The 18,350-nt window shown below is 65.8% G+C and overlaps 1 protein-coding gene across 2 annotated transcripts in view; it reads right to left on the reverse strand.

Annotated features, from left to right (window-relative positions):
- Nucleotides 1-14,335, reverse strand: part of PIEZO1 (piezo type mechanosensitive ion channel component 1) — a 54,595-nt gene extending 40,260 nt beyond the window's left edge. For both annotated transcript variants that reach the window (XM_047078916.1, XM_047078915.1), the window contains exon 1: nucleotides 14,216-14,335. In XM_047078916.1, the coding sequence (XP_046934872.1) occupies nucleotides 14,216-14,279 (64 nt within the window). In that variant the 5' untranslated portion in view covers nucleotides 14,280-14,335. The remainder of the gene's footprint in view (nucleotides 1-14,215) is intronic.
- Between the last annotated feature and the right edge of the window lie 4,015 nt (nucleotides 14,336-18,350).

Here is an 18,350-nt window from a genome sequence, read left to right on the forward strand (position 1 = left end):
CACCTGTCTCTGCAGTCCGGGCCCAGGTGGCCGCAGGCTTGGGAGGACAGGGTGCGGGGCCCCAGGAGCTCTCTGGAAATTCAACAAGCTCGTGAAATGACCGAGGGAAAAATCAACACGGTCCGCTCATAACAACTGGCCCGGCCCCACCCCCAGGAAGCCAGCCTCCGGAGCAGGGACCCAGCCCCCACTGCCCCAAGAGTCCAGGCACAGGACGCGAGCAGTGGGGCTCTCCCCGGCTGGAACCCGGGCCGCAAACACTCCCTTGAGTCGCCTGCACTGTGAGGTGTGTCCGCAGAGAAGCGCCCAAGGTCCGTGCCTCCCGCCAGCGCGGGGTCCACGGGGTGGACGGCGCTGAGTACGGGGCCCGTGGCTCATTTCCCTGCGATCCTCTCCCTCCGCCAGCAAAAACACGCTTGGGATTCAGGATATCCTTCCAGAAAGAGCCACTTTGGAGCTCCAGAATCCCATCGGGGTCACTTCCAAGGGGACATTCCTGCAGCCGTCTGGGGCCAGAGAGAACAAAAGCACACTGGCCGAGGGGCGGGGGCCGGAGCTCCCGAGGGGCCAGATGCCAGAGGCCCCGGGGGAAGCAACGGGCGTCCCTGGAACCCCCTGCCCCTCCCCCATCCGTACGCCAGATCCCCGCCAAGCGCCAAGCACGGTGTGTGCCAGCAGCTCGGCCGAGGCAGGGCTGGCCTCCCCGCACAAGCCCTTGGTGGAGGGAGGCCCCACTGCGGCCCGCTCACGGGGGAGGGAAGTCACAAGCCAAGGCCCCTCAGACAGTGAGTGACAGCACCAGGCGGGACCGGGCCCTCCTGGCCTAGCTGCAGACCGCCCGTCAGGGCCCGGCTCCCCCGGCGCACGCGAGACGGCCGTGCCCTCGGCCCCGGCCCGGCTCCCCCGCCCCGCCCCAGCTCAGTTCAACGGGCCCCCAGACCGAGGCCTGAAGTTCCGTGCGGTCGTGGGGCAGGGCCCGGGGCCGGTCAGGGTCACCGCCCCACCAGCCTCGGACGGCGGTCAGCACCGGCTCCCGGTGACGGAGTACACTCCCCAGACGAGAGGAGAAACGATTAAGTGGCCACTTTGAGAGCAGACGGCGCAGCTCCCCATGCCCTGGGGGACACAGCGGGTGGGGACGGGGCAGGCCTGGCTGAAGCTATATGTTCAGTTCCTGGAAAAAGAGGGACACGCTGCCGGCTCACCCACGGCATCCTGTTTTTACGGAAACTAATCTAATTCCGAACGGCGCGGCAAGCAGCGGCCATCCAAGGGGGTCCCGGGAGGCCGCGGCGAAGGGGCGCCCGCGAGGCGGGAGGGCTCCCGTGGCCCGGCGCGGTGGGCACGGCCGCCCTCTGCCAGCGCCACTCCCGAGGGTCAGAGCCCCCCGCCCCAGGGGGAGGCCGGGGACGGCGGGTCCTTCCTGGCAGTGACAAAGAAGCAGGCCAGCTCCCGCCCCCCCCCCCACCCCGTCTCGGCCGGACTCTGTCGCAGGGAGGCTGCCTGGGGCAGACAGATGTCACCGTGGGGCTCCCGCCCACGACACGCAGGTCAGAAAGTACCAGAGATCCCACAGCCTTCGGGGACCTCCTCCCGACCTGGCAGCCCGATGGCTTCGGGCCCGAGGCTTTGGAGTCCCCGCAGCCTTGGCCGGAGCCTGGCTCCAGGTCTGTGCCCGTGTGACCCCTGAGCCTCAGTGTCCGCACCTGCTCGAGGGGGACACCAACCCCACCCACGAGAGGCTGCCCTGCGTGACGCCCGGTGTAAAGCGGCCGGCCCTTCACTAAGCACCGTCTGCTGGGTTCACACGACGTGTGCCTGCTGACGCCCACCCGGGGCCCGGGCTCCAGCCGGACACTGACGGGAGACTCGGCCACCTGCCCGAAGCCGCGAAAACCGGGACCGGGCCTTACTTCCCGCTGCCCACCACAGCGACCTGACCGCCCTCCCAGGCCCCTCCAGCTCCTCAGGGTCAGGGCTGAACCTCTGGGCTACGCTGGCTCCAGGGGGCCTGAAGGCACACGTCTACAGGGCACGGGCCGGCCCCGACCCCAGGCTGCCGCAGAGTTCCCACTCACACACAGAAGGGACGTGCGTCCCCGCGGGCCTCCCCCAACTGCCCCTCGGAGGCCCAGCGAGCGGGTGGCCCAGGGAAGCCCGAGACGGGGCCGGGCGGACCTGCCGGCTCCTCTCGCACTCACTGGGCACCCGGCAGGCCTGCGGAAACCTACTCTTCCCGCCTCATCCAGGGAGGGGACCACGTGGGGAGGTCCCCAAGGCCGAGGACATCCCCGCTCACGAGCAGACATGATCTCCTCCGGCCGGGCCCCTCCCCGCTCCCACCGCCAGCCAAGCGCACACATTTCCACCCTCACAGGGACCAGCCTGACACCTGTCCTCTGGGCCCTGACGCCAGCCCCACGCCGCGCCCCTCCGACCGGTCACAGGGCCCCAGAGCCGACCTCCCGCTGCCGTCGCTTCCGGCTGTGGGACCGGGAGTCTGCTCATCCTCTTTCAGGCTGATTCTTTGGCTGACGCCTCGGAGGGTCCGTGAGGACGGGGGGCTTGGGGTTCACGGCGGCCACGCAGGGCACCGCCGTCTTGCTCGTCCATCACCAGCCTGGAACCGCACCCTCAGAGCGGGGAGCTGCCTCAGGGGGCCCGGCCCTCTGCCTCGGGGCTCCAGCCGAGGCTGGTGCCGGTCCCCAGCGTCCGGGGCGGGGAGCCTCCTTCTGGGAGGGCACCAGAAAACTCCCCGGCCGCCAGCGCTCTGAGGGGACGGAGGAGGAACTGTCAGGATGGGCGCCCCGCCCCCCAGCACGGGCTCCATGCGGGGGCAGAGACGCACCTGCCCGGACCCGGGCCGGGACGCGTCCCGAGCTGGGAAGGACCCTCCTGCCGGCGGCCCACGAAGTCAGCCGCGAGGTGTCCCCGCTGCTGTCCTGGGGGAGCGCCCACCAGCCCGTGACTCGGCCAGACCGGCAGGTTCCACTGTCCCCACCCAAGAGGACAGCAGCCCCAGCAGCCACCGCCTCGGCTTCGGGACGTCCCGGAGCTGCCCCACATTCCTCCCTGGTGAGAGCGCAGGCGCCCTGAGGGGCTGCAGGGAAGAGGTCCCTCGCCGGAGCGCTCGGCCCCCGCAGCTGCACCCTGGACGGCCCGCGGGACGTGGGGGGGGGGTGCGTGGGCCGCTCCGGGAGCCGCGGTTCAGAGGCCCCGCCCCGCCCGTGCGGGGGCAGCGAGGGCTCGGGAGGGGCGGCCAGCTCAACGAGGTCCCGGGGCCCACGTCGCCCGGTGAGTCACCCCAAGGGCCACCGGCCGAGCCGGGCAGGTGCTGACCTTACGACTGGGGCACAGGGAGGCCCCCGGAGGGCAGGGCAGCCCCACAAGGCCTCCCTGCAACACACCAGGTAGGTCTGCTCTGCTTCTCAAGGCGAGGAGCTCGAGGCTCAGAGAGGCTGTGGGACGTGTCCCAGGGCGCCCAGCAGCAGGGCCAGGTTTGGGGTCTGACGGAGCCAGCACAGAGAAGCTTCGCCGGGCATTTCCCCTCCCACGGTCTCCGTTCCACAGGCACCCACGTGCGGCCTCATGAACCAGTGGGGCTTTCTTAATATTTATTTATTTTTGAGAGAGGAGAGAGCATGTGTGCACACGAGTGGGGGACGGGCAGAGAGAGGAAGAGGGGGAGAGAGGGAGAGAGAATCCCGAGCAGGCCCCACGCTGTCAGCACAGAGCCCGAGGCGGGGCTCGATCCCGCGAGCCGCGAGACCCCGACCTGAGCCGCAATCAAGAGTCGGACGCTTCACCCACTGAGCCCCCCGGGCGCCCCTAAACCAGTGGTTCTGAGGACTCTTGCTGCGGGACACACACACTCGACCTGAACCCCAGCACGGCTGTACCTGGGGGCACCCCAGGGACAGTGTTCAGGACCGGCAGAGGGCAGCTGAGGTCCCAAGGCAGCCCCAGGGGGCCCTCCACTCTCCACCCGCACACAGAGCAGGGGGGAGGCAGGACACAGATTCACGGAAGTGCCAGGAGCAAGTACGAACAGGTGCTGCCCGGGGTCGTCCCGGTGGGAGGCCCAGTCCCCGCACGGCCACTAGTGTGACAGGGAGAGAGAGGACCAAACAAAACAGGCAGAGAGGGAGAGGCGAAAAACGCAGACCTTGGAACACTGCTGGGAGCGTCTGACCACAGCAAACCCCCTCGGCGGTAGGGCTCCTCTTAAGAATGTGACAGACGGCACAGAGTCCCCTCAGGTCCCCTCAGGAATCTGACAAAAGACCCGACTAGACACAAGGAGTGGACGTAAAACGTGTGACCCACAGGGAACGATGTGGCCACAGACAGCCCCTCACCCGATGGAATCGAGCCAACGGGAGAGGACAACCCAGCATCCGGGCCATCAAGCCAATGGGGGTGGGACCCGAGAAGGAACGAGGGGAGGGGGGCGACCAGAACCCTGTAGGTCAAGGCCCCCGCCTACAGTCCCGGCTCTCACCTTCGACCGCCCCCTCCGTAGAGACCCTTCCTCACTGTTCCTCCGTCCTGATTCTACTCTGCCTGCGGCTCGTTGACCTTGTGCCCACCTCTTCATGCTTCGAGGCGGGTGGCAACGAACCCCGGCGACCGAGGTAAAAAATCCTGCACTAGGGTGACTCAGCCCTACCTCAGGGCCTTGCCACGTGCCGGCAACACCGCCTGGAGACGCAAAGGGAGACTCAGTGGCTCCTGACCCTCGCGACGCCTGGGGTCTCCCCCAGGCTGGAGAACATGGTACAGCCGGCCTGGCCCAGAAGCTTCTCAGGCCTCCTCTGGAGACAGCAATCTCCACGCCATCCGCTTGGGGGGCCGGGGTCTCCACTCAGAGCGAGCCTTCAGAGGAGCGCGTCCCCTCTGGCACATGCACGTGACTCTGCTTCCAATCCTTGTCCCTTGCTCGACACACAGGGAACCCAGGGGTACAGACCGAGTGGATAACGTGCCCTCTGACAGCGGAGAGCAGGGAGCCATGTGGCAAGCGCTCTGCCCGGCCATTTCGGGGGAGACGGGGAGGGGGGAGTGCGTGGCAGGGGTCTGGTGAATGGAGTGCGGGCCCCTCCCCGTGCGGCCTCACTCTGGAAGGCCCGAGGACAGCCCTTAGTGTCTCCACCCACAGCCTGGGAGGGCAGGACCGACGGGCAGGGAAGAGGAAGGCCTAGCGTCCCCCCGGCTTCCTCAGGCACAGGACACAGAGACAAGGGATCCGTGGCTCACCCCCCCCCCCCCGCCCCCAATGTCCAGGATTCTGCGTGGAGCCAGGCCCCGGCCAGACGAGGCTCCTGCACGTTGTTCCCGTGCTGGCTGCGGTCATTCTGTCCACGGGAGGTCACACTGTCCACGGCCAGGAAGGGACCTGGAGCAGGAGGGTCCTTGCCGAGGTCAGAGCAACAAGGGCCCGCAGCCGAAGAAAGAAACTGTTCGGTCCCGAGGACCCCGTCTGGTGCCAGTCCTGGGCCCACAGGGCCCCCCCACCCCCACCCCGAGCCCCTGCCCCTAACCATCCTGACCATCTCACCCTGGGCTGGTGAGGTCTGCCCGCAGGACCGTGTCAATCCAGGACATGGGGCCGCAGGGACTCCCGGGTGGCCGGTCTGCGGGGAAGGCGCGCGAGGACCTCACGGGGCCCCCGGAGGACCAAACAGGGTGTGCTGTGTGCGACACTTACGGCCCTGAGCCTTCCTGCCCTGTCCCGGACTCGACCCGTGAGGCCGGGGAGATCGTCCTGGGGGGGGAGTCGGTCGGGAGAAGGAAAACCATGCAGTGCACGCAGGCGTCCACTGCATCCTGGGAACACAGGCCGGCGGGCCCGGACAGTCACGTTCACCGTCACTTTCACAACAGGCCGGCCAGGGCAGCGCGAGAGGCCCGGCCACGGCAGGCGGCCCCTGGAGACGGGCACGGGGGCCCCGGGGGAGGCTTGGGCAGGCACGCGAGGGGCGAGCACAGCAGGAGGTGCACGGGGAGCAGCGGGAGACGAGTCAGGACACGGGTCAGGACACGCCGAGAAGCCTGCCACGTGGCCGGCGCCCAGGCCGCGGCCACAGCACGCACGACGGAGGTGGGAAGCTGACCACATAAACAGAGCACGGCGCGAGCTACCAGGGCTTGGAATTACAAACGCCGGCTCTTCAACAGACCTCGTCAGGGGCGTGATTAGAGTCGGCAACCGGAGGCAGGGAAACCGACCAAGACCTTAGAATCCAGGCCCGCAAAGAACAGCCGCAAGTCAAACGTAAAATACAGACCCACAACCCAGCGTTTCCAAGCAGGTGACTGTGAGACGCACGTCACAAAGGGAGACCTCGAAGGTGAGGGGCACCGTTTCGTGTCAGGGCGGCGCGGTCCAAAGCCACGGGACCCACGTCACGCCCTCGAAGCGGGGACAGCCCGAGGTCAGCACGTGCTGGCGAGGGCGCCCGGCCCGGGAGCGGGCACCGCGAAACGCCGGGACGGCGGCGGCTTCCCGGAGGCACCCACCGCCCCGTGCCCCGCAATCCCACGTCCGTGTGCGCGAGCGAACGTAACCCACCCGGAGCAGAAAGACGGTGGGGTGGGGGGCGTCCACGTCGGGGACCAGCGGACGGAAGCAACGACCGGTGCCGGGCCGCACTCGCACAGCGCAGGCGGTCCCGCCGACGTGAGCCCCAAAGGCAAGCAGAAGTAACCTGGGGGGCAGAGGTCAGTCGTGGAGGGTGACCGCCAAGTGCCTCTGACACAAGCACCAGTTTGCTGGGGGGGCGCTCACGTGACCCGCATTCAACCGTCAAACGCACCGGACGGACACTTAAGCGCGCATCCTTGGTCCCATGACGCCTCGGTGAAAAACACGGGCGTGGACCAAGGACCGTCCTCCGCTGGGGCCTCGTCTGGACCCGCGAAGCCGGCCACGGAGCAGCCTCTCCAAACATACTTGCCGAGTGAGAGACTGAAAAATGGTGGCAGGGACCAAGTCCCTGGGGAAGGGCAGCCACAGGCACGTGGGCGCAAAAGGAAAGGACGGGCAGGGCCTGGGGCGAGATCCGCCCAGGAACGGGGGAGACACGTGTGATGCACTAACAGGCCGAAGGCACGGGCCCGAGGGTCGCGGCTCCAGGGCGGGCCGACCTGTGCCAACGGCCACTCTCCCTCCACGGCGGCACCGCCAGGGCCCCATGTTCACGAGTGAACACCGAAGTCGGAGAGATGACACAGAGGTCCGTGCCCAAGTGACCGGTCAGCGGGAGGGGCGGCCACACAGCCTCAGGGTCGGGGCCAAGGAACAAGGTCTGTAGCCCAGGGGGGCAGTTCAGGAGGGGGCAGGGCTGCTGGCCGTGACGTCTGCACCCGTGAGGGCGGCTTGTAGGCCACGTCCCAGCTGCACCTAGACTGGAAGTCACAAGGGCACACGTGCCAGCCTGCCAGGAGGAGCCCAGCACCTCAGCACGGGTGACCGCGGCCAGCCTGGGCAACGTGCTCCTTTGGGGAGCGTGAGAAGACCCCCCCACCCCCATCCAAGGGAGACAGACCTGCCCTCGGGAGTTGCCAGTGGGAGCTGTGCTCCCCCCCCCCCCCCGGCCACCGCACGCAGGAAAGGAGAGCAGAGAGAGACAGAGACCAGCTCGGCGGGGCCCCGGGATGGACCGTGTGGTTTCCCCTTAAAACCCCCTTTAAGGGTGTTACAGTGATGAATTCTTTCTCGTTCCTTTATTTGTTTTGAAAGAGAGAGAGCAGGGGAGGGGGCAGAGGGAGAGAGAGAGAGAGAGAGAGAGAATCCCAAGCAGGGATGGGGCTCAAACCCACAAACTGTGAGATCCTGACCTGAGCTGAAATCAAGAGTCGGACACTCAACCAACTGAGCCCCCCAGGCGCCCGGTGAGGTGTTGCTTTAGACGCTGTTTCAACCATGAACGGAAATCAATGAGCGGGGCGGGGGTGGAAACGCCCTCACAGAGGCAGGACTGGACCCTGGGCTCAGCTGACAGTCACAGGCCCTGCTGATTCCAGCGGATGACAGATCAAGACTCCTCCTCAGGGGCCACTGGGGACCCCCCGCCTGGCCCTCCCCTGCCCTGCCCCTCTGTACCCACCCCCCTGCAGCAGCTCTGCTCCTTCCCAAGCTGGGGGAGGGACCGGCCAGCTGACACCCCCCAGATGCTGCCGGGACACAGCTGCACGGGGAGCCGTCTGAGGACCGTGCCCCTCACCCAGCCCCCCCCCCCCCCCCGCCGTCCACGAGGCCCCTGTCCCTCCTGCGGAGCCGGCTGGCTCTAGGGCCATCTCAGCCGCCCGCCGCTCCGCTGGCAGAGGAAACCACAGGAGGCGGCTGAGGCGGCCTGGTCCCTCTTTAGCCTGAGCCCGAGGAAGGAGCAGTGGCCTGGCTATATATACTCGGGGAGAAAAACAGTGTGCAGGTCGAGCCTGGTAAACAGCTAGCCCGTTAGAGGGAACCTAAAAATACTCCCTATAATTATGTTATTAAAACACACCAGAAAAATCGACCCACCCCACTCAGCAGAGTCCCCGCGAGACGGCTGCACGGAGGCAGGAGGCCACGCACGTCGGCCTGAGGCCGGCCTGGCGTCACCCAGGGGCCGGGCTGGGCTGGCCCGGGCGCTGCCCCACGGCGCAGGGCGGCTGGCCTCGGCCTCATCTGCCGGGGGACGAACAGAAACCCCTGGGTCCCCATCCCCTCCTCCGTCCTCACACCTGAGGACAGCACCGATGTGGTCCCGGAGACCTGGGAGCAGCCCGGACTCCCAGAGCAGGGGCCACAGTAACTGAGGGACTCCCTGACGGGGAAGGACGGAAGGGGAGACTGAGTCACAGTGCTGCGCGGCCCCCGCGGCGGATCTGCTCGTGCTCGGACCAGAGCAGACAGCACACAGCCTGGTGGCTTCCCAGGCTCAGAGGCCAAGGGCACTTTACCTCATCTGACTGAAATTTCACCGTTTCACGGAAAGCATTCATCTATTACTTGTGTCATGAAAACGAAGCAGGAAATCAAAACGGGGAGGCTCCACCTCAACCGTGCACTCCGCAGTTTCCACCCCCCACCTCCTACCAGCCGCCATGAAGGGATTAGAGCCTAGAAAAGACGCCCCCCCGCCCCCCGCACCCCCGTCCTCCAGGCCGCGGCTCAGCTCCTTCCAGACAGGTGCCCCCTCCCCAGCCTGGCCGCCAACTTCTCTCCCCAGCAGGTGCTCAGCCCCCAGCCAGCCTTGGCTCTGTGCCGTGTTGCTGGGGGGTGCGTCCTACAGGCGTTATTTGGGGGCTCCGTTGCACTGCGTTTCCCCCCCATCTGTGATCGGCCCGGCACCACAAGAACAAAGCCAGCAAAGGCACTTACGGACCAGAGTGCCAAGCGCTGGGGGGCCCCAGGTGACCTTCACAGCCAAGGAAAGCAAGCCTGGTCAGAAAGGGAGAAGAACGAAACCCCCCCCCACACACACACACCCACCAGTGGCCCCAAAACAGAACTTAGGCTCCTGCCCAGAGGTCTGTCCCACGAGAGCTGGATGAGGGAAAGTTTGAATGAATTTGGGAAGGACTCCGGAATCTGCGCGGGTGGGCGTCGTGCGCGGTGGCCGGGGGCCAGGCTGCAGACACCCTCCGTCCCTCAGCCCGCCCAGGACACCACACCGCCCCCTCCCCGGGCACCGCCTGTGGCTGGCCGGCAGCCTGGAGCGCACGGGACCCTAGTGGCGGTGGCCCCTCCCACCCAGCTCCCTGGACACCCGACCTGGCCGCTGACCGCCAGCACTCAGCCTGCGAGCCGCACATCTGGAAAAGCGCTCTGGGGCTCCCGGCCCACCAGGACCGTGTGGGAGGCCTGCCCCGCCCCTGCTCCTAGACACCACCGAGATCAGAGACCTGGGTGCCGCCTTTCAACTTTTATTAGCCGGTTTACAGGCGAGGAAACTGAGGCCCAGAGAGTGGTGAGGGCCTGGCAAGTTCAGAGCAGGACATACCCCCCCACCGCCCCACCCCGCCCCAGCGAAGTCAGCCAGGCCTCCCCTCCCGGTCCCAGAGACTTTCCATCCTGGTTCCCCTGCAGGCACGTAACATCAGGCCAGGACAGAAGAAGCTTCATCCTACCCGCGTGACCTCAGGTGAGTAAATCAGGCTCCCCAACCCTGAGGTTCCTCATCCGGAAACCACCCAAAACTCAGAGAAGTGCAAAGGTGAGGGTAGGGACAGAGCTCAGGGGAGAGAAGCTGGTCCCGCCCCACCTCTCCCGGAGGCTCCAGCCACGCGGCTGCTCCCCTCCAGGGCAGGAGGCAGACGTTCTGCGTGGGTCCGCACAGCGGGCGTGTGCGGCCCTACCAGCTGCTCCCGTAGTGCTCGAGCCCCTCGCCACGCGGAGGCACGAAAGTGCCCTGGGAACCAGAAGGAAAAAGTCTCCGTTACGGAAGAACCCTACGTAAGTAACGCCTACGCATCTCTAAAACAGGTAGCAAAGAGGGGCGCCTGGGTGGCTCAGTCGGTTAAGCGGCCGACTCCAGCTCAGGCCATGATCTCATGGTCCGTGGGTTCAGGCCCCGCGTCGGGCTCTGTGCTGACAGCTCGGAGCCTGGAGCCTGCTTTGCATTCTGTGTCTCCCTCTGTCTGTGACCCTCCCCCATTCATGCTCTGCCTCTGTCTCAAAAATAAATAAACATTAAAAACATTTAAAAAATAAATAAATAAAACAGGCAGCAAAGAAAAACGCCGCGTTCTGTTGACTGCTAAGTCAAAGGAGACTCCTGAGGCCCAGAGTGGTCAAGGGTGGCTTCCTGTAAGAGGAAGCTCACGCCGGGCCCCGAAGATGGCGGCGGCAGCAGGGGTGTCTACAGCCCTCTGGTGGGCTGGCCCTGTGTCAGCACCGCACCACGGAGGGCAGTCCCCCGCAGCTGCGCCCGGAGCCCCCGGGGCCCATCAGGGCAGAGTCCCCAAGGCCCACTCTTCCTCCCCTCCATCTTCCGAGCCCCAGAAGCAAATTTAGTGCTGGGTCAGAAGAGCAGACACCGCCCAGGAAGCAGCCCTGGGGCCGGGATCTGCGACCGGGGACTCCTCCCACCCCCAGCGTACACACTTCCTCTGCAGGACCCTTCCTGGACGGCGGGGGGCTCTCCGCATCCCGCCGCCAGTGGGACGAGTGCAGGTGACCCCTGGTCAGCTCCCCCAACACGTGTGCGCACACACCCGGGGTCCTGTCACCCAGCCTCCTCCATCCTGCTGACTCACTCAGTCTTCCCAGGGCCACCCCAGCTCCGCGGCCACCCGGCTCCGGGTGCTTCCCTCCCTAGCGGGACCCGCAGGGAGCACGGGCCTGGGAGCAGGACGGCCCCAGGCTCCACACTGGCTCTGAGCACAATGACTCACTGCGAATCCTCCCCTGTCCCTGCCTGCCTGGTCACGAGAGTGTCGGGACAGTGACGGTGAGAAGAAGGAAGTGTCCCCATTCTGAACAGCAATGCTTCTCAGGGACCGGGTGGCGCAGGTGATGCCGGGTGCAGGGGGAGGCCGACAGGCGAGGCCAGGCTGCCGTGCCACGTGGGTTTCCCGTAGTTGGTGAAGAGTTACCATGGTGTAGCCACCTTCCCTGCAGAAGGCCAAGTGTGTTTCTGGCTGCCCCGGTAGGACCGGGCCAGGAGGCGTGGCCTATCCTACGGGAATCACAAAATGTCCTGCCCGGACATCTCTCTAGAAGCTTCCAGCTCTGGGACCTCCCCCCCCCCCCAGCAGAGGAGCTGAGAGCCGGGGAGCGTCTGCCATGGTGCAGGGGCAGAGTCAGGCTGTCCAGGGAGTGGCGCGGGGTAACGGAGGGGCACCCCAGCACGGCCCGAGCCCTCACCGTGGCCGTTGCCCGAGCAGGCACGGGGCACACGTGACCAACATCCAAACGCCTCACCCGGCATCCGCACACACACACTTCCACAACACCGCGGAACCAACCATTTCCAGCCAAAGCCTGGCAGAGGACGAGGAGGCACACAGAAAAGCAGCACAGCCAATGGCAGCCGGTCTTGCCATCAGAGGGACAGCAGGAGGGTCCCCGGGGAGCTGCCCACGCCCAGGACAGGAGACCAGCCTCCAGAGTCTCAGGTATCATCCGCAGGGCTCTCAGTCGGTTCCACAACACCCTCCCCCAGAGCTCAAGAAAAAATACTGAGGCCCAAGCCCTACACCCAGGCACAGAATCGGCGTGGGGCACGGCTTGGGCGTCAGGGTTTTTTCTCTTAAGTAGACTTTATTTGGAACTGAGAAAAGGGCACCGTGAATTCACCATCAGTAGTTGACAAGCTCCCCAGGTGACTCCAGTACGGCCCAGGTGGGAACCCTGAGCCACAGCCAGCATCCATCACCCACACGGGGAACAGCCAGGAGCCAGGCAACCCAGGAGCCCTGACTAACTATCAGGCCAGCAGGCTCTGGCCCGTGGGCCGAAATCGGGCTCCCGGGAATGGTTTTTACAGGTTTCAATGGGTGGAAAAAATATCAGAAGAGTTCATGATGTGAAAATATTTACTCTGTGGCCCATTCCCGGACCAGTCTGCCATCGTGCACCAGAACGCTTGCCAGCTGGGGGGAGGTGTGTCCTTCAGGAAGGGGCCCCACCTCCACAGTGGCCCCCCCCCCGGCCTAACGGGTTCCTTTCCCAGCTGGCAAGGCCAGACGGAGGACGACACAGGTGCGCTGCAGGGCGATCAGAGATAAACCCGTCCTCGGAGAAGCTTACCTGTCCCCCCACCACCCCTCACCCCTTCTAGCTAGGTCTGGTCTGTTTGTTTGTGCGTCTGGCTTTCCAGAGGCAAGAGGAGGAAAGCCAGCCAGTATGGTGTATAGGCCAGGTGACCCTGAACTCTCCCCTGAGCAGACCCCGAGCTGCCCTGTCCACACAGGGCTGACTCAAGCTCTCCTCTCCGACCTCAATGGTTTCCATTGATTCCTGTCCTCAAAATTCCCCTGTTTCACGGTCTCCCTCTGCGACAAATCAAAACACGGTCTGTTTGGGAGCCCGAGTGCAGTGCAGGCGGCTGGGCTCTAGTTCCCGCACATTCCCGGCCCCGGGGGGATCCGCGCCCCTACCTAGAACAAAAGTTGGCAGGGGCCTACCTGGAGCGATTTAAGAGGCCCTGGAAGGACTTTCAGAATCAAAACACCCCACCCACCACGGTCGGACACATTTCCACCCAACAGACAGACTTTCACAATGCACATCATTCCATGTTTCCGAGAACGAATTTAATCAGACTGCTTTCCAGCTCACACCCGTGAAGATGGCCTCATGTGGAGGGGCCTCGGGCCAGTGAAGGGTGGAATGAGTTCCTGGGCACTCTGCCCTGGGCACAGAGAAGGCAGGGGGGGCCTTGGGGGCACCAAGAACCCAGTGACCTTTCCGGAAGGGACACGGACGCCAGGGTGGGGGACCCTCAGCTCTAATACTAAGGCCGGAGCCTTCTGGGGGGTGTTCCCCCTCCGGCCCTAGACAGACCCTGGAGAGTAAGCCAGGGCGCCGGGAAGGGCAGGGAGAAACTTAAAACTATCGTTCCCAAAGCAGAGGCCTGCCCCAGGCCGCGGGGGTGGGGCCGGGAAGGGGAAAGGGAGCCGATCTGAGCGATGGGAACCGTCGGGAGGTTAGCTGGGCTCCGGGAGGCTCCAGATTAAACAGCTCCAGGCAGGAAGCCCGCCTTCTCCCAGATTGGTCAGGAAGTCGTGATGCAAGTTTGCGCGTTTTTTGTTTTTTTTTGGTTTTTTTTAACGCGAAACAGGGAAAGAGATCGGTGCCCCCTCCTCAGCGCTGCGGCCCTCCCTCGTGAGCACGCCCTCGCCCCGGTGCCCGGAACTTCCCCACGTCGCGGCGGTGGCACCAGCCGCCCCCCGCGCGCTCGCCGGTCGGCTCCCCCGGGCGCCACCTCCGCCCCCACCCGCCGACCCCGGGCGCCCGGTGCCACCTCCCCCCCCACACCCCTACCCCGACCCCCCGGTGCCACCTCCCCTCCACCACCACCCCCCCCCCCGGCTCCCGGGTGCCACCACCCCCCCCCACCCCGCCGCCGCCCTCCCTCCCCGGCGCTCTCATGCGTCTGGAATGCGGGCGCCGCGGGCCGCGCGTCCCGGGGAATCTCCTCGCTGGGCGTCCGCGCCGGGAAGGGGGAGCGGGCCCGCGGCGCCCTCGTCCGGCCCGGAGCCCCCGCGCCCCGCGCGCACTCACCGGCCAGGAGCGCGAAGGGCAGCAGCAGCCAGTAGAGGACCGGGCCGAGCACGTGCCGCCCCATGCCCGGGGGGCCCGCGGGGCCGGCCGGGGGTGGTCGCTCCGCCGCCGCGGCGCTAGGGGGACATGGCGCGCGGGGCGGGGAGGCGCACGTGCCGCGCGCCGCGGCCAGGACCCCCGGGGGGGCGACCCGAGCGCCGCCTCCCCCGCCTCCTCCGCGTCCTCGGCCCGCGGCCCGCGGCGCCCGCTCCGGTGCCAGCCCTGCCCCGCGGAGGAGCGCAGCGCGCGGCTCTCGGCGGCGGCGGGCGGAGGCCGAGCAGGGCCGGACGGCGGCTTGGCGGCGCGCTCCCTCCCCGCCCCGGGCCTTTATAAGCTCGGCCCCCGCCCGCCGCCCGCCCTCCGCGGCGTGCCCGCCCCCGCGCTTCCCCGACGGCCCGCGCGCCGCGCCAGCCCCGCGGCCCGGACGCCCCCGTGGGCAGGCGCCCCGGGAAGAGCCCGCGCCCCGAGAGCCGCGGCGTCGCCTCTCGGGGCGGGGGGGAGGGGTGCGCGGGGGAAAGGGCCCCCCAGCGCGCGGCTCCCCGGGCGGCGCCCCACGCGCCACCGGGCCCCGCGTGGCCGGAGCGACTTTCGCTTTGCTCCCGGGGACGGGAGCGCGCAGCGCCCCCTGGGGACCGCGGGGTGGCTCGGGGCCGCCACCGGGTCGCTGTGCTAAGGCGCAGGGACGGCCGCCTGGTCCCGCGGTCCCCGCGGGTGGAGAAGCCGGGGTCTGAGTCCAGGGCGTGCGGGGCACGTCGGCCAGGCCACCTCAGTTTGGCCTTTGCCGCCGCTGAGGTGAGCTCGGAAAGGAGAGCGGAGAAGGGCCCACATGAGTGTGGCTGGACCCGGGTCCAGAGTCCCAGACTGGGCGGCGGGAGCGGGACCCGTGCGTGTGGTCGGAGCCAGACAGCCTGCAGCCGGCACTGGCCCGCTCCGACTCTGCCGAAGCCAGGGAGCCCGACTTTGGGGAGGCCGCTGTTTAGCGCTGCCTGGTTTTGTCCCCTGCCTCGCTTCTGCCCGCTTGTTCCTGCCCTAATTCCTGCCGGCCTCGCGTCTGACCCTGGCCTTTTTCTAGAACCCTGTGAGATTTGGAGCCCTGGGGTTCCTCCCCAAGGCCAGAGCCCCAAGGAGGCTGGGGAGGTATGGGGTACAGGGCCCAGCTCTTCGGGAGTCCCAGGCCCCGCCTGCAGATGCTGGCTAGTCCCAGCCTCTAGTGGAGACAGCTGGAGCCACCTTCAAGGCAGCCAGAATCTGGCCACCTCGGCTCACCCCATGATGGGGGGTGTGGCCAAGGTCTCTGAGCAGGCATCGAGATCAATGGGGATGACCAAAAGGCTAGCCCACACGGGCATCCTACACCGGGTCGTGGACGGGGGACGGGAGGGCAGGTGGACAGCAGTGAGAAATGGGCAGAATAAAAGGGCGGGTGACGCCTTCCCTCGCCCTTTCCTCAGCCTGGCCAGCGCTTGGGGAGATCACGGGGCAGATGGGGGCAGATGGGGGCGGGGCTCCACGCTGAGGACACTGATGTCCTCCCATCAGTGGAAGGGATGGTCTCCACGGCCACGGCCACAGCCCCAACCTCCGAGCTCCCCCCACCTTCTCGGGGAGGATTCCTGCCCCAGTGCGCCACCTTCTAGTGAAGTGTCCACGTGTCAGAAAGTAGCAGCACAGAGGGCAGCCGCCCCGGCCTCGTGTGAGTCCTGGCCCACCACTGCCTTTCTCCGGGCTCTGCCCGCAAGAGTAAAATAAGGGCAGTGAGGTCAATAATCTGAGGGTTCTCTACTCTGGCACGAGAGGGTTCTAAGCACAGAGCCCGACGCGGGGCTCGAACCCACGAACCGCGAGATCATGACGTGAGCTGAAGTCGGACGCTTCACCGACTGAGTCACCCAGGTGCCCCTCTAAGGAACCCTTTAAACCAGTGGGTTTGAAATCTGTGCGTGGGTAGAAAGACCAGCGTGCCCCCACCCCCACCCCAGGGCTTCGGTGGGAGCCCACAGTTTCATATGTTGGGTCAGTGGAACCTCGTTTGTATAAAGGGTTTAAACGCAAGGGGAAATAAGTTTAAAAGCCACTCCTTTACAGTAAGTCCTCCTAAGGCTTAGGATACGGGGCTTTAAGACCCTTCCGCAAGAGCAGAGTGTGAGGTGGGGTGAGGAGAACACCGAGGATGGTGGGGGGGGGGTCCCAGAGCGGGCAGGGCCACAGCCCCCGCACAGCTTCGGGGACTTGGCTCCCAGCGCTGACCCTCCCGGCTGGCTCCCGAAACAGCAGCGCCGAGGAGAAGGGGAAGCCTCAGAACTGGCGGGACAGGTGTGCCCCGCATGGAACAGAATGCCTGCGCGCCAGACTGGCGGGTTGCAAAAGACTGGACCGAACCTAACTATCTGCCCTCGGGAGACGCGTCGCTCCGCTCCGTAGGTTACAGCGTATCCTGCAGGAGAGTAGCCCCTCTGCCTCCGCAGGCCCGTCTCTCAGATACAGTGTGACAGTCGAGGAAGGCGGCGGTGGGGAGCCCAGGCTACACTGTATCCCTGGAGAGCACGCAAGGCGCAAGGAGGAGCCAGGCCCAGAGACTCACCGAGACAGAGATGCAGAGACACACAGAGAGCGCATAGGGGCGAGGCCACGCTATCAGGGCGGGAAGGAAACAGAATGGCCGCTGAAATAGTCTTGCGGGCCGTTTAGACTTCTTGCTGTATACATACGGTATCACGTTTCACAAAAGAAATTTAAATTGAACACAGCGGGGACAGATTCTCAGAAAAAGAGCTTCCCGGCCCGCCTGCTTGCCGGCAGGGGAGCGTCTCGGGAACACGCGTCCCGATCCTATGCCGCTGAGGACACGTGGGTGTGGGTGGGAGGGCCATTTGCCACCGAACAAGCCGGGCCTTGATTCCAGCTTTCTCATTCCAAGTCCAAAGCCATTTTTGTCCTACCACCCCACAGCTCAGATCCCTACTATCCTCACTGTTGAGACCGTGCACGAGTGGGAGAGAGGGGCAGAGAGAGAGAGAGAGAGAGAGAGGGAGAGAATCCCAAGCAGTCTCCATGATCAGCGCAGAGCCCCCTACAGGGCTCAGTCACACGACCCTGGGATCATGACCTGAGCAGAAATCAAGAGTGAGACGCTCAACCGACTGAACCACCCAGGCGCCTCTAAAGATTTCATCTCAAGAGGAAACAACCCCAGTGTCCCTTGATAGATGAATGGATAAACACAGGCGGCCCGCCCGCACACCGGACGGCTTCCAGCCGCGAGGAGGAACGAAGCCCCGCGCGCGGCCGTGCGGACACAAGTCAGACACGGGCGACGTACTGCGCGATCCCACTTGCGTAAAACACCCAGAGGAGGCCAGTTCGTAGGCACAGAAACTAGACGAGAGGTTCCCGGGGGCCGAGGGAGGGAGGGAGCGGGCAGTGGGTATTTAACGGGGACAGAGTTTCCGTCTGGGAAGATGGGAAAGTTCAGGAAACAGTTGTGGCGATTGCACAACACCGTGAATGTACTCGCTGCTGCCCGGATCCGTCCACTTAAAAGGGCTGCAGTGAGGGGCGCCTGGGGGGCTCGGTCGGTTGGGCGTCCGACTTCGGCTCAGGTCACGATCTCGCGGTCCGTGAGTTCGAGCCCCACGTCGGGCTCTGTGCTGACGGCTCGGAGCCCGGAGCCTGCTTCGGATTCTGTGTCTCCCTCTCTCTCTGCCCCTCCCCTGCTCATGCTCTGTCTCTCTCTGTCTCAAAAATAAATAAACGTTTAAAAAAAAAAAAAAAGGGCTGCAGTGAGGAGTCTCGCCTCACGGGTGTCGACCACCATCAACAACCGAAGCACAGGCACGGGCAGGATGCTTTCCGGGCAGCTCACCCCAAGTCCTCCCCCCGGGGGCCTCCCCAGCAGCCCCAGCCACCTTCCCTCCTCCTTCTGAATATTGTTTTCCTGACTCCCGGCCAAGGACTTGATGAACTTTGGGGGAGTTATGATTTCTTTTTGTTTCTCTGAGAACGTCCCCATTCAGTTTCCCGCTTCCTGGAAACAGAGAACAGGGGCCGGTCCAGGGGAGGAGCGGCTCTTTGTCCTGGCGGGGGACGTGTGACTGGC

Source organism: Lynx rufus, unplaced genomic scaffold (genome assembly GCF_022079265.1).
Source record: "Lynx rufus isolate CCGP_SWC_20201006 ecotype Redwood Valley unplaced genomic scaffold, mLynRuf1.p SCAF_16, whole genome shotgun sequence".
Taxonomy (NCBI): domain Eukaryota; kingdom Metazoa; phylum Chordata; class Mammalia; order Carnivora; family Felidae; genus Lynx; species Lynx rufus.